This window comes from Tursiops truncatus, chromosome 10, assembly GCF_011762595.2.
Source record: "Tursiops truncatus isolate mTurTru1 chromosome 10, mTurTru1.mat.Y, whole genome shotgun sequence".
NCBI classification, from domain to species: Eukaryota; Metazoa; Chordata; class Mammalia; order Artiodactyla; family Delphinidae; genus Tursiops; species Tursiops truncatus.
This window is the reverse complement of record NC_047043.1, coordinates 51,795,075-51,808,780: the sequence shown is the minus strand read 5'-3', so window position 1 is coordinate 51,808,780 and position 13,706 is coordinate 51,795,075. Positions and strand designations below refer to the sequence as shown.

The 13,706-nt window shown below is 33.9% G+C and overlaps 1 protein-coding gene across 13 annotated transcripts in view; it reads left to right on the top strand.

Moving 5' to 3' along the window:
- CLASP2 (cytoplasmic linker associated protein 2) overlaps window positions 1-13,706 on the top strand; it is a 177,290-nt gene that overhangs the window by 117,437 nt on the left and 46,147 nt on the right. For 7 of the 13 annotated variants that reach the window (XM_073810969.1, XM_033864534.2, XM_033864532.2 and 4 more), the window contains 5 exons: window positions 3,731-3,901; window positions 4,460-4,567; window positions 8,234-8,296; window positions 9,261-9,367; window positions 12,409-12,653. In XM_073810969.1, coding sequence (XP_073667070.1) covers window positions 3,731-3,901; window positions 4,460-4,567; window positions 8,234-8,296; window positions 9,261-9,367; window positions 12,409-12,653 — 694 coding nt within the window. The remainder of the gene's footprint in view (window positions 1-3,730; window positions 3,902-4,459; window positions 4,568-8,233; window positions 8,297-9,260; window positions 9,368-12,408; window positions 12,654-13,706) is intronic. The other 6 variants (XM_033864535.2, XM_033864537.2, XM_033864538.2 and 3 more) reach the window with 1 other exon arrangement.

The following is a 13,706-nucleotide window of genomic DNA, read 5'->3' as shown; positions in this document are numbered from 1 at the left end:
ACTCCCTTTTAAGTGTATTATAACTACTGATCACTTCAAGAGAATATAGAATAATTTTTTTACATTTGGTTTTTCACTTTGAAACCCAATCCACAATACTTGAAATCCTCTCCTAGAGTGTGAGAACATAATGATAGATTTTTAGACCTAGTAGGATTTTAAGATCAGAAGACGTTCCCACCATAAAATCACTTAGATTTTAAATCATATTGGTGAGGTTTTTGTTTATCTGCCTGCTTATTTATTTGAATGACTGTTTTTTTCATTTCAGATTCTTTTGAAAAAAGATATTGTGGCCTTGTATAATTTGATGCAAGTTTCTTTACACATATTTGCACAGAAATATTGCTGTGCTCTCCATCTTCACTTTGCTTTTAAGTAATTCATTAGGGTTTGCATGGTCTTTTCCATATTTTTATATCACCATTTAGGAAAAAAAAAATCTCTTGGGTCAAAGCAGGTATGTTCTGATGGCTAACCAAAAATAAATAAAAACAGACCCAGTGGAGAGACTTCCAGACTTAAATGTTTACGTAAAGATTGTGTCTTTTGTTGTTGGTAGTGACTGATAACGTACAAATGATTGTACAGCCTGTCAGAAATTTTGTCTCTCCACCCCACCCCTCTACTGTTTGGTTTTTTTCCCCTGTGTGTCTTAAGAAAGATAAAACCTGTAGCTTTTTCATTTAATTTTTCTTCAGCTAGAAGATGTTGTTCTTCCTTACCTGTAGTTTTAAATTAAATGTTTAAATTATAAAAATTTAAACATTTAATTATTTAGATTTTAGACTATCAGTAGAAGAAAAGCTGAAGAATTTACATTTACTTTTGCACCTTCATTTCATCTGCTTTGTACATGAGTGTCTGATTTCAGTTTATCAGCTAAAAACTACTAAATGTTCTGCTTTTGTTACAGACATCAATGGTTTTGGGATTTTTTTTTAAAGTTTGCTTTTTTTCCTTTAGAATTTTTTATTTTCTAAGAACTGATTAAAGCCTTCTTATTTCCATCTGCCATTCATTTTAAATCTGCTTCTTCCCTCTTCATGGATTATAACCCTTACCCTAATTCTGCCTTTACACTTGTTCAGGATCACAATCTGCTAATACCATTGGTGGTAAGAATATATAGACTTTATGTGTGCATCTATTGTTTGATCACCTATTTTCATTATCAAGAATGGGTTCTATTCAGCAGAAATTCTTAACATTTAATATTATATCATTCTGTAGCCATTATTGGGGTAAAAATCACCAATTATGATTTTTCTTTGACCTGTCCTTATTTATTACCAAAACCCTGGGTTTTTAAAATTATCCATGTTGATGCCACAGATGTAAACATTCAAAAACGAAGGAACTTTAGTAATGCCTTGAAAACATCTCATAAAAAGTATAAAATGGTAATTTGAAAACTTTAGGCAGCACAAGAGAAATTAGATATCTAATTCCAAACTTCATAAATTAGAGTATTTTCTAGTAGCATGCTATTCCCTAGGTACATCATACTCTTTTTCATCAACTGTGTGGTTTTTCTAGAAGAAATAATTAGCCTTGGTAGTTCTTTTGCTGGGGAAAGAGCCTTGATATTTTCTTCTAAGTATAAATAATTCCAAAATGGGTTGTAGGCACTGTAATTAACACGCTGTTGGTTGGGGCCGGGGCGACCATTGGAGAAGAGCGGGTAATGATTAACACTGCCAATTTTATTTCCCAGGAGAGGGCATGAATGAATTTAAATATATAGAGAGTGAGCTTGCATAGTTTTGATAAAGTCAATAAATCTAGAATAGGTAGCGTGATTACTCTGCTTCTATACTATATGTTTCCTCTCTGCTGAATAGATCCACATTTCAAGGAATTCTCCAGACTCCTACCAACACTGTCACCCCCTAAACTTACATTAGTTTTAACAGAATAACGTGTTGTATGTGTTCAGTTCATAATTTATACTTTTTATATTGTTGCAAGTGTTCCCATAAAATATTCCATCAGCTTATCTTGCATTGTGAGTTTGTAGCATGTTGGGTGTTTGGGTGTTTTGGTGTGTATGTTTAGTTTAGATGCTGCATGGAGAAAATAGGTGCCTTGTGAGTATCTCTAAGGTTATAACTGAAAGAAACTTGATTTAAAGATTCTTCATCTGAAATATCATGAAACAATTCAAATGACTCATCATTTTAAAGTACACTTGTATAATTTCCCTGCAACAATTTAGAATTCCTTCTACACAGATAGTAAATTGCTAACGTCATCGTAAACATTGATTTGTTTTACAGTATTGCTATAACCAGCGGAAGATGAGTTTCATTTTGTGTGCTAATAAAGTTTAGGAATTAAGCATGAGTTTAAATTGTATTCAGGAAGACCATGCCAAGAAAACGGTAGCCAGGGTCACAGATCAGCAGCCCATGAACCACATTCAGCCTGCCTCTATTCGTGTATTATTTGGTCTACACAACATAATAAAAATCAGGACATGTCAAAGCTTTCATTTAAAAAACAAAAAAGTCCCAAAATGTAGCCAGTATTACCTCAAGACAGAGCTGGCTTGAACTAAAATGTCACCACTCCCTGCCTTACATTCAGCACTGCTCCCTGGTTGATGTTCCCTGCTTGTCCCCATTGGCTTTGACTCTTTAATCTTTGCTCTGTGCAAGTGAAGTGTCATTGGGTAAGATTATACCGGGTGAGCAGTGACTGTGGAGAAGTTCCCAGCAAAGAGGAAACGTTGCTTTCATGACGTTTTATTTAAGTGCAAGTTTAACTTTTATAATGCTACCATCCAGAATCTAGAGTTAAATTATACTTTGGAGTTATCTAGTTCATTTTCCTTTTCAATGCAGACAAAAAATATTTTGATTGACAAGGAGCTTATCCCCTTAAACACTAACGCGTGCAATTCTAGTTTAAAAGCATGTTTCTTAACTTTTTTTTTAACTCTTACCCCAATCTCTGAGATTTTGTCCAGCTCCCTTTCTCTGTCCCTGACCACGTATCCTTTGTCTTCCAAGACTGAAAATCACTAGTTTAGAAAGGGTCTGCCTTCTTTGACATTTATTTGCCCTTTAGTTGTGTTTTACCCTCAGTATACATCAACTTGGCAGACTGGCCACCCAAGACCCCTTCGCTATTTGAAGGCAAATAGCAAAATGCAAGTTTCTTTTTCAGCTGGCCTAACTTTGTAAACATTTAAAATTAAATCTTGTAAAAATTTTAAAATATACATAGTTGCAAGATAACCTTGTTATGCCCATTTAGAGGCATCTCAGCAGGAAGCACATTTTCATTACCATATTCTTAACAAAAATGATAGCAATAATAGAATTATTAATTTTTTCCTTTTAAATATATAGCTTTAATATATAGCATTTTAACATATAGCTTTAGCTGCATGAAATGTATTGTTAGATAAGTTTATTTCTTTGGAAATCTTTTCTACTATTTATGTTCTGAAAATCATAATAGTGTTGTCCTTATTAAACATAGCATCTTATACTCCCCAAACTGAAAATATATTTACATGATTTACCATTCAATCCTAGTATATATAGTATACCTTTTTATTCCAGGTTTTGAGTATATATAAACCTTCCTCAGTCTAACTCCTTTGAACTTAGAACTGCCATTCCATCACAGTTTTCTCAGGTGTACTTCTTGAATTTTTATCCTTTCAACAAGTTCTCTTGGAGTTCATATCTTAACATTTGTATGTGTGTTTGGTGTTTAGCTGGCAGCCGGTCTGGGTCTCCGGGAAGAGTTCTGACCACAACAGCCCTCTCCACTGTGAGCTCTGGTGTTCAAAGAGTCCTGGTCAATTCAGCCTCAGCACAGAAGAGAAGCAAGATACCACGAAGCCAGGGCTGTAGCAGAGAGGCTAGTCCATCTAGGCTCTCAGTGGGTAAGATTTTTGTGCAGAACTTGGGACCTTGTATTTCTTTAGTATTTCAGGCATTGAAGACTTCAATTTAGGCACTTTAAGTTAGAGAAAAACAACTTAAAATTCAAGGACAACTGAAATATAGGTTAAAAATGGAATTAGATATCTTATCTTGAAAGTATAATTCATTTATATTTTAAATCTTTTTATTTTAGAAAAATATCATTTTACTCTTCTAATCACATACAAACTAGAAGACTGTATTCAAGAATTTTAATTGTATTCCTGGTAATGCTTCATCAAGAAAAGTTTCTTCTCAACCTTAGAAAAAACTTATTAGTTTTTAAGAAAGAAAAGAATAGGGACTTATCTGCTGATCCAATGGTTGAGACTCTGCACTTCCACTGCAGGGGGCATGGTTTCGATCCCTGGTCGGGGAACTAAGATCCCGCATGCTGCATGGAGTGGCCAAAAAAAAAAAAAAGAAACAAAGAAAGAAAAGAATAAAACCAAAATATCAAAAATACAAACTCTATCTCCTGTTTACTCCCCTTCTGTGCTGCTGTTGCTTCATACCAGCCCGAAGCAGTCGTATTCCTCGACCAAGTGTGAGCCAAGGGTGCAGCCGGGAAGCCAGTCGGGAGAGCAGCAGGGATACGAGTCCTGTTCGCTCTTTTCAGCCCCTTGGTAAGTGTTTGGGCAGGTGTGAGGCATATTGCTTCACTGTTGTGTTCCTACCATCTGATAACCTCAACACACCCTGGATTTAGTTGATGATTTCTTCAACTGTATCTTTTCCTCTATCTCTTTTCTTTTTAAGGACAGTCAGAAGGAAATTATATGTTTGGGCAATTCCTTTGACATTTATCTGTCTTAAATGAGCAAGTTAGACATTGGATAAACAAATTGCCTTCATAATCAAGTAAATATCATACAGATTTAAACTACAGAATATTGAATTCAAGATTTTTCTTAACAAATCTCCCTATAAAATTTAAAGACAATATTTAAATATTTACTCTTAAGTGAAATATGGACTATTTAGTTTGATAAAAATAAAGACTTTTGTCCTTTTTAGCAGAAATATTAACATTTCACCTTAGATATTTCAGATACTAGAAAGAATGAACTTATTAAAATAGGAGGGATTAATATTTTTACAGTATTTTACAATTTAACAACATTTCCCATGCATTAGCTTCTATCATGTCATTGCTGTGAAACCTGTCTGTCCCTGATTATAGAGATTTTATTATACCCTTGATTATAATACTATATTTACCTCAATTATAAAAATATTAAATGATTTTTAAAAAACTAAATATTTTAGAGTAATTGGAGAGGCAGAATTTTTTACGTTGAAAATCTTTAGAATTTCTGTGTGGTCCTCAGCATTTTAACTAATACTTTGTTTATATGCACTTACTTATAGCCATTTCAGGTTTTTTCTTTTAATTCCATAAAATGTAGGTTACTGTAATACTTAAGAGAGTTGCACTTCAGACTTTGTGATACTTATGTAGAACATAGTTCCACTCATTATTTATTGGAATTATTATTTCCTTCAATAGACACGTTAGTATAGAATTTCTAGAGATTAATTTCTAGTTCTTTGGGCCATTTGGCTCAACCATATCACTACTAGACTATCCTGTACTGACCCTTTGAGCTAGGAACTCAGGCAGGGGTATCCTCAACCCTTGTTTGTGTTCCAGTCCCAGGTGCCAAAGAGTTTCCTTCTATACTCTGCCAGAGGTAGATTTAGTTCATGTACAATATACAGTAGGCTTAGTCTGTAGAGTATCCGTGTATGTGTGTGTATACATGCACACACACATACATATACATATATATATGGTACATCCTCATGCATATGTGTTTAAAAATGAAATAAATCTTACATTTGTATAAAGTAAGCATGCCACCTTGAAGAGTCAAAGGAAATAGAGTGGGTGTGTGATAGTTTAAGAGCATATGTTCTAGGGTCAGATGGCCTGGTTGATACCCCAGCTCTGTAGCTGTTTTATAGCTGGGTTTTTCCTTATCTGTAAAGCTAGAATAATAATAGCATGTAGTTCTTAGCATTGCTTTGAAGACACTGTAAAGGAGAGAATACATGAAAACTGTCCCTCAGAGCAGTGTTTACACACGGTGAGCACGTGGTTATCACGGTCATCGTCACTGCTGCAACTGCTCTTCCCAGTCTTCGCCCTGGAACAGTGCTTGCTTACCTACAGTTAGTTGTGTGACACATCAGTGGCAAGGATCTTAGGTTTTTTTAACAGTATAATACTTATATTTATATAATGTACAATTAGTAGAAAATGTGAGATATCGGGAAGAAACAAAAATAGGTTTCTGTACCATTTAAAAGTGTACAATAGTCAGAGATTAGAGGAAATTTATAACCAACTTCTAATTACTTAAAAAATAAACATGTTAATGTGCCTTTTTTTAAAAACATCTTTACTGGAGTATAATTGCTTTACAATGTTGTGTTAGTTTCTGCTTTATAACAAAGTAAGAACTTATACATATATCCCCCATCCCCTCCCTTTTGCTCCCTCCCACCCTCCCTATCCCACTCCTCTAGGTGGTCATGCCTAATTTTTAAAGAGATACGTTGTTTAGTCATTGATCTAGATTTATCTCAAAGCTGCCATTTGGCAATTTAAATCATTTAAATTTTATTATTAAAGGAGGCAGTTTTCCCAATTGTGATGAAACATCCTATTTGGTTTAAAGGTGGTTAAACCTTTTAATCATATAGTTTTAGAAGAATTGAATTTTGTAGCCCTTTATTTACATATGGATATTGCATAGTAAAGGTAGCAGATTAGTCCTGTTTATTACACAGAGATGAAGATAGCATTCCCAGAAATCAGATTGTCCTTTTCATTCCCATTTTCTGCCATATTTGCCTACATTTTTCTCTTTCTTTATTTGGTGAATCCTTTTGTCACCTCTGACTTGAATATGGCCATTCAGCAGATGAATCCCATAGCTTGCCATTTATTCAGTTGTAACACAAGGCCAGCATCAGGGTCCTAAAACACCAGAAATAAATCAGGGCTAAACAAAGATGAACTCTGGAACTCACACTCTTAGTTTCCATCTGTTTCTGGAACCCAGATTCAAAAAAAGGCTTACATTATTACAAGCACATGAGTGTTATCTTCAGCCACAGATAGCTATTGATTTCAAAAGGTTTTCAAAATTTTTTCATCTATTAAAGCATTTCCATATTGCTTCAACTCTTCCTTATCATTTTAGAAACTATTCTGTTGGGTAAAATTAAAACTATATATTAGTATGTTTTACTAATGATACCAATCACCTTTCAGGGTCTGTTAAACATTTTATGCAACATTCTCTCTTTAATCCTCTCTCTCAATCTTTTTGATCATTTTCTTACTCATTAAGGTCCTGTGGCAAAGGAAAGAGTAATTCATGTAATAAAAGTATTTTAACTGTTCTCATTAATATATCTGAAGCAGAGTAACTTTTAAAATGAGTAATATGTTTCATTAAATAATAAAATGATTTTTTCCTGGCTTATTTGTTTGTGTGTGTAAGAAAAAGACTGACTTTATGATGTTATGAAAATCAAGATTTTAAGATCTAAAATTTTAAATATCCTAAATTTAGATTTAGAGAGATGTCATAAATATAAGAAGTCACAAGTTTCTAGGTTTTTTGATTAAATTGTTAATACTCCCCTTTTTTGGTGCTCAAAATATGCTTTGATATTTAAATAATCTACTGAATGCAGAACTTATATACTGTGAACCATTATAGAAAACATTTATGTTAACATAAATGAGGTATGTTATCTTTTAAACAATGTAAAGATGGTATGTGTACTATTTAAGAGCAAAGGCCTTGAAAGACTACAAATACTGAGGTGTGGCCTTGATCAAATTAATTAACTTTTCTCTGTGCTTTAGTTTAGCTATTTGTAAAATTGAATAGTAACAACTGCCTCACTGGGTTCAGGATTAGAGGAGATGGGATTATTATTGGTTACTATTTACCATAGTGGTTTTTTTTTTGAAACTACAGTGTTCATTTTTTTGTCTCATGCTTGTACTTTTGACATTTCCTTCCATTTGAATACTTACTTTTTTGTCTCCTGTGAGCTTATGTCTGTCCCCTTAGGTGTAAGATCTGTTGTGTGTCAAGGAAGATATTGCAATGCAAGTGTTCAGTTGCCCTAGTCTAAGGCAATATTCTGATCCTTAACTATTAATAGTAATACCATTGTGAACTAACTCTCCTTGCCTGACTGTAGTGCTGCCACTATTCCTTGTTTCTGTAGTAATAGATGAGGTTTGTATGGTCCTGTTATTCCAGCCTCCAGACACCATTCCAGATCTACTGGTGCCCTCTACGCCCCCGATGTGTATGGGGCCTCAGGTGAAGGATGAGTACATTTTCACTATCATCTGTGCATTCATCTTAAGTTTTTTGTCCTTGTCAGTTTCCATTGAGTAATCATGTTTTAAAATTGATTTGTTTTATTTACATTTAATTTGTTGGAGAATAAGTCATTTGTGGGTTTTTAAAAAAATTTTCCCCCAAGTAACTTTTTTCCCTTTGGCAATCTTATTTGAACATTTTTCTCACTGGAGATGGGCATTTTTCTTTTGTATAACCTAAGTTATGTCATTTTAAAATATAAAAATTGTTTTATGTTCTCAGTTATGTACTTCATCTTTGTATATATGTTTAAAAAAAAAACCAAAATGGTGGATGAAGTGTTTTAATTGTAAATGATGATATGTTGTAGACAGTAGTTGAGAGGAAGAACCCATCTATGGTTTGTCTTTACATACCTCAGAGTGTCGGGCAATAGTAGGTCCTTGACAAATATCAAATGATACATCTTAGTTACAGAATGAATCAGCCTGTCTTGAAAGAGAAGAGATAATAATTGGAGGGGTTTTCCCTTGTAAATTCCTGGCGTGCCTTCCTTGAGCTCCCTAATCGTTACTGGTTTGAGAATTGATCTTTGTTCTGGGCTACTCTGTGGCTCAAGCAAACAGATGAGATTTGCCTGACTGATAGAGCTAGATTAATTACAGGGCTATAGACTTGCAAGCCCTTAGTTGGCCAGCCATGCTTTCTTCTATCTTCTGGTGAAAAGTATATCATAGCTACTATTCTTTAAATTTACTTCCCACACACTGTCAGTGATTTTAATTGCCTTTGCCCTTTTATTTGACTAAAAATAAATGTACCCAGAGAATACAGTATTGCTTTTAAAATGCTTTGCCCCATTGGTTTTTTTTTCCTCCTCTTAAGGATCTTAAAGTTTCCAACATGACCCTGTTACATTTATGGCCCTCTCAAAGCTATTTTCCTTCTTCTGATGAATTAGGTCCAGGGTATGGGATCAGCCAATCAAGCCGACTGTCATCCTCTGTCAGTGCCATGCGAGTCCTGAACACAGGTTCCGACGTGGAGGAGGCAGTAGCAGATGCCTTGGTACTTTTCTCCATTTCCTTATCTTTACAGATGTTCCAACTGTGAAACTAATGTATGAGTGAGCCAATCCACAAGTGTGGGAAAGGAGATGGGAAAATTCTTGGTATTAAATCTAGGAAGATCAAATGTGGGCAATGTAAAAAGCAAAACAGTATAATTAATTCTTGATCTTTATTAATTGCCAAATTTTTAAGCCAGGGCCCATAGTAATTGATGTGATGTCAGGAATATAAATATTGGTATTGTTAATATGGTGATGTTTTTTATGTACTGTAATACACTGAGAATAAAGGCAGATAGATTAGTATATAAATATGTACACTACAAGTATGTAATTTCAAGTTTAGCTTAACCTTGGGTATTTAGGGATTGTTTTAGTTTGGGGTACAGTTTTGTTTAGTCTTTATTTATTTGTATTTTCTGAGCTGAGAGAAAGTACACCTTCAAAACAACTTATATTTAAGATATCTTTCTGGCTCTTTGTACCTGACACATTAAACAGTGAGGCTTAAAAACATAATCCGTAGATCTATGATGGTTTGTCAGAAGAGTGCTGTTCAGATATCACTGTAGTTTTTCTCACTTAAAATTATGAAGGAAGTATTAGAAACAGTGATTATAATTGCTTTTTCCTTTTTTCCCAAGTCAATTCAACATGATAATTTCTCTTTCAAGTTATGATATTAATCCTATATTTGAGAAGTAAGCATTTACTCAGTTTTTTACACAGAACTTATAAAGATGTCATCTTTGTTTTGAAATTTAAAAATACATGATGCCTTTTAAAACCACATATCACCTCTTAACCAGTGTTGATACAATATTTGCCACATATATTTGAAAAACAAGTTTTTAAAAATATTCATTGATCATAGCTATAATATATTAAATGTAATCACGTGCAGTTCTGTTCTAACAGTCTGTATGTGCTGAATTTTTCTCTTTACCTTAGCCATCTGATTTTTCTAATCAATACAACTAAGTAGGAACTTTGTTCTCTTGAGCTTGGGACATATTGATCACATCTTCTTCTGGTGATATTAAATTAGTCATACGTTTTAAATTTACTATTCCTCATCAGTGTATTTCTCAAATTATGTTTTTTAGTTTCTTGTAAATGGATGATTTACTAGTTAAATTCTGCTCGCATAAATTTTATGAATTGAATGGATTATTCTTGAACTATTACTTGTTATAAGATGTTGTATTTGATTTATATGAGGAATGTTTAGCCACCAGGGCTAAAAGCTGAATCCCAATCATTTGATTGTGAATACTTCCATTATTTGCATAACATAGATATTCCAGTTATAACTATCAGTTTTTAGGAAAAGACTATCCAACTACTAAGTCTAATTGGACCTAGGGAAAATCATAGAAATAAAATTAACTTTGGAAACAACAAAAGGATCCAAATAGGAAGAAGACTTGAGTTTCTTTGGAAAACTGGTTATGGGAGTATTTCTGTAGCTTAGATTTTTTTCTTTGGACTAAAGGATATTGACAAGTTAAAGATATATTCTCCTAATAAGCAGTTCTTATGTATCTATATATTTTAAAAGTTAATGTTTCTAATTATGGGCATTGTTTATGCCTACTTCACTGTGCTGTTTAGCAAAATGTTTTTCATTATTTTCAATTTTTCTCTTTAAAAATCTGCTCTCAGCTCTTAGGAGACATACGGACTAAGGTATATACATTGCTGTTTTCTGACATCTTATGATACCATAACTTTTTTCTTTCCTTCATCAGTTTAACAGATGATAGTCTTCTATAAAAAATTCAAATGGAAGTAATAAAATCCTTAGATACACATCATTTTTCTGTATATATGATTATATGATTATCAGCAGGGAGATAGTGCTTAAACAGAGTGTCCTATGGGGGTTCTCATCCTTTAAGCCTGATTACTTTATACAAATGCGATGATGTCATCGACACTGATGTCTATAACAAAACTGGTCTTGAAGACCAACACAGGAAATACCACATTTTTGCCATTCTAAATTAAGTTGGTGCCTCTAAAATCAATTTAGTGATGGGAATGTCATTATAAAACTATTTTTAATTGAGTTCAAATTATATTTCTTTTAGATCTTAAACTTGGAGAATTTAAGTCACCTGGAGCTGTGTAAAATTATTGTGCTTAAATGTTTCTTAGAAATATCCACTGCTCACCAGCCTAAATTCAAATATCAGGTTCATAAAGATTTATAATTCTTCCAAAGAAATCTCAAATAAGCTATTTATTCTGTCTCATTTCACTTTCAATATTCAAAGTAAAATTAGCAGTTACATTTATTAAATAATAAGCTTCAGATGTAAAGAAATCAAAGGAATCTAAATATGCTTTCTCATAAATATTGAAATAGACAGTATAGACACATTGGGAAGAACATGGAGGACCCTCCAGGAGCTTGCCTCCTAAAAGGAAGAGTAAGCAAAACAGGCTCTCATCATTCTCTGTATTTTACTTCTCTAGGAAATGTCAGGGTTGCATACAAGAGAAGAAAGAGTGGCAAGACAAGTGATAGTAGAAGTGAAAGGAGAATAGAGGAAAGAGAAGGTTGAGAGACAGAAAAAAATAGAACTTTACATGGGGAAAAATGTTTTTCTGATCCATTGCCCATTTTCTGATCCATTCTCATCCTTTAAAAAGGTAGTAATTTCTTAACAACTCAGAATTTTAGTACAGAGTCCATTCGTTTATACTCTTGTAGCTCTTTTTGGTTTTCCTGAAAAAAGAAAAGGAAGAATCCCATGTTTTTAGTGCTCCCCACTTTACTTATCTGACTTCCATACAGTAGTCTTATTCTGCTTTTATCACTCGCCATAGTTAAAGAATATTTCATCATCTACTAACTCCTAAAACATGTTTTTTGAAGAAAAACTAAATATCAACATTTTATTATTACAATGATTAGCAGCATGCTTTACACTGATTTTTAAACAAAAACCAGTCTTTTTATGGTCAGTAGAAATTTGTGAAATACCAGCATATTATTTTAGCTACCACTAATGAGAGTCTTTATGTGTAACAGAAAAAACCTGCTCGAAGAAGATATGAATCATACGGGATGCATTCAGATGATGATGCCAACAGCGATGCATCCAGTGCTTGTTCAGAACGCTCCTATAGCTCTCGGAATGGTAGTATTCCTACATACATGAGGCAGACAGAAGATGTGGCAGAAGTCCTCAACAGATGTGCTAGCTCCAACTGGTCAGAAAGGAAAGAAGGCCTCCTGGGTCTGCAGAACTTACTAAAAAATCAGAGAACGCTAAGGTGAGTTATATTGTCTTTAAAATAATTGTCCTGCCTGGTTAGGACAGGACAATTGACTTGACTTGACTTTTTCATAACACTTTAAAGATACTGGTATGGGCTCATAACGTGTCCTGAATTCAGAAGGTGGCATCAAAATATTTTCCCAAGCCTTAATCCTTTAGGACCATCTATACTATTGTTACTTTTAAAAGTTTTAATTAACTTGCTCTATTTAAAGAAACTTTCTAAAAGGAAACTTTTTATTCACAAATAGATGTTAAATGAAAAATGTTATTAATTTTTTTAATGAAAATAAATAATAAAATATGCATAATATTAAAGCTGACTCATTATTAAAATTCATTCCTGATAAGTTTTTCAGTGAGATGAAAGAATATGCTCATTTGGAAATGAAGGTATATTCTTGATGTTTGTGTAATATTTGGATCTTGGTATAATATGAAATGGATTTGGCGTGAATTTCTCTAAGAACAGAAATTTAGGGACTTCCCTGGTGTGAGTTTGCACTGCTTGCACTGCAGTGGGTGTGAGTTTGATCCCTGGTCGGGTAACTAAGATCCCCCTTACTGTGTGGTGTGGCCAAAAAATAAATAAAGTTAAAAAAAAAAAAGTTTATATTGGTTTTTAGTTGGGTTTGATTCGGTTTCCTTTCCTAATGGCTTTTGCTTGCTTTTCCTCTCTAAATTCTTTATTTTTTTTAAATGTATTTTATTTATTTTATTTTCATCTGCGTTGGGTCTTCGTTGCTGTGTGTGGACTTTCTCTAGTTGTGGCAAGAGGGGGCTACTCTTTGTTGCGGTGTGCGGGCTTCTCATCGTGGTAGCTTCTCTTGTCATGGAGCACGGGCTCTAGGTGCGCAGGCTTCAGTAGTTGTGGCACGCGGGCTCAGTAGTTGTGGCTCACGGGCTTCGTTGCTCTGCGAAATGTGGGATCTTCCCGGGCCAGGACTTGAACCCGTGTCCCCTGCATTGGCAGGCGGATTCTTAACCACTGCGCCACCAGGGAAGCCCCTCTTTATTGTTTTTTATCTGTGTAATGTTTTAAATCTCT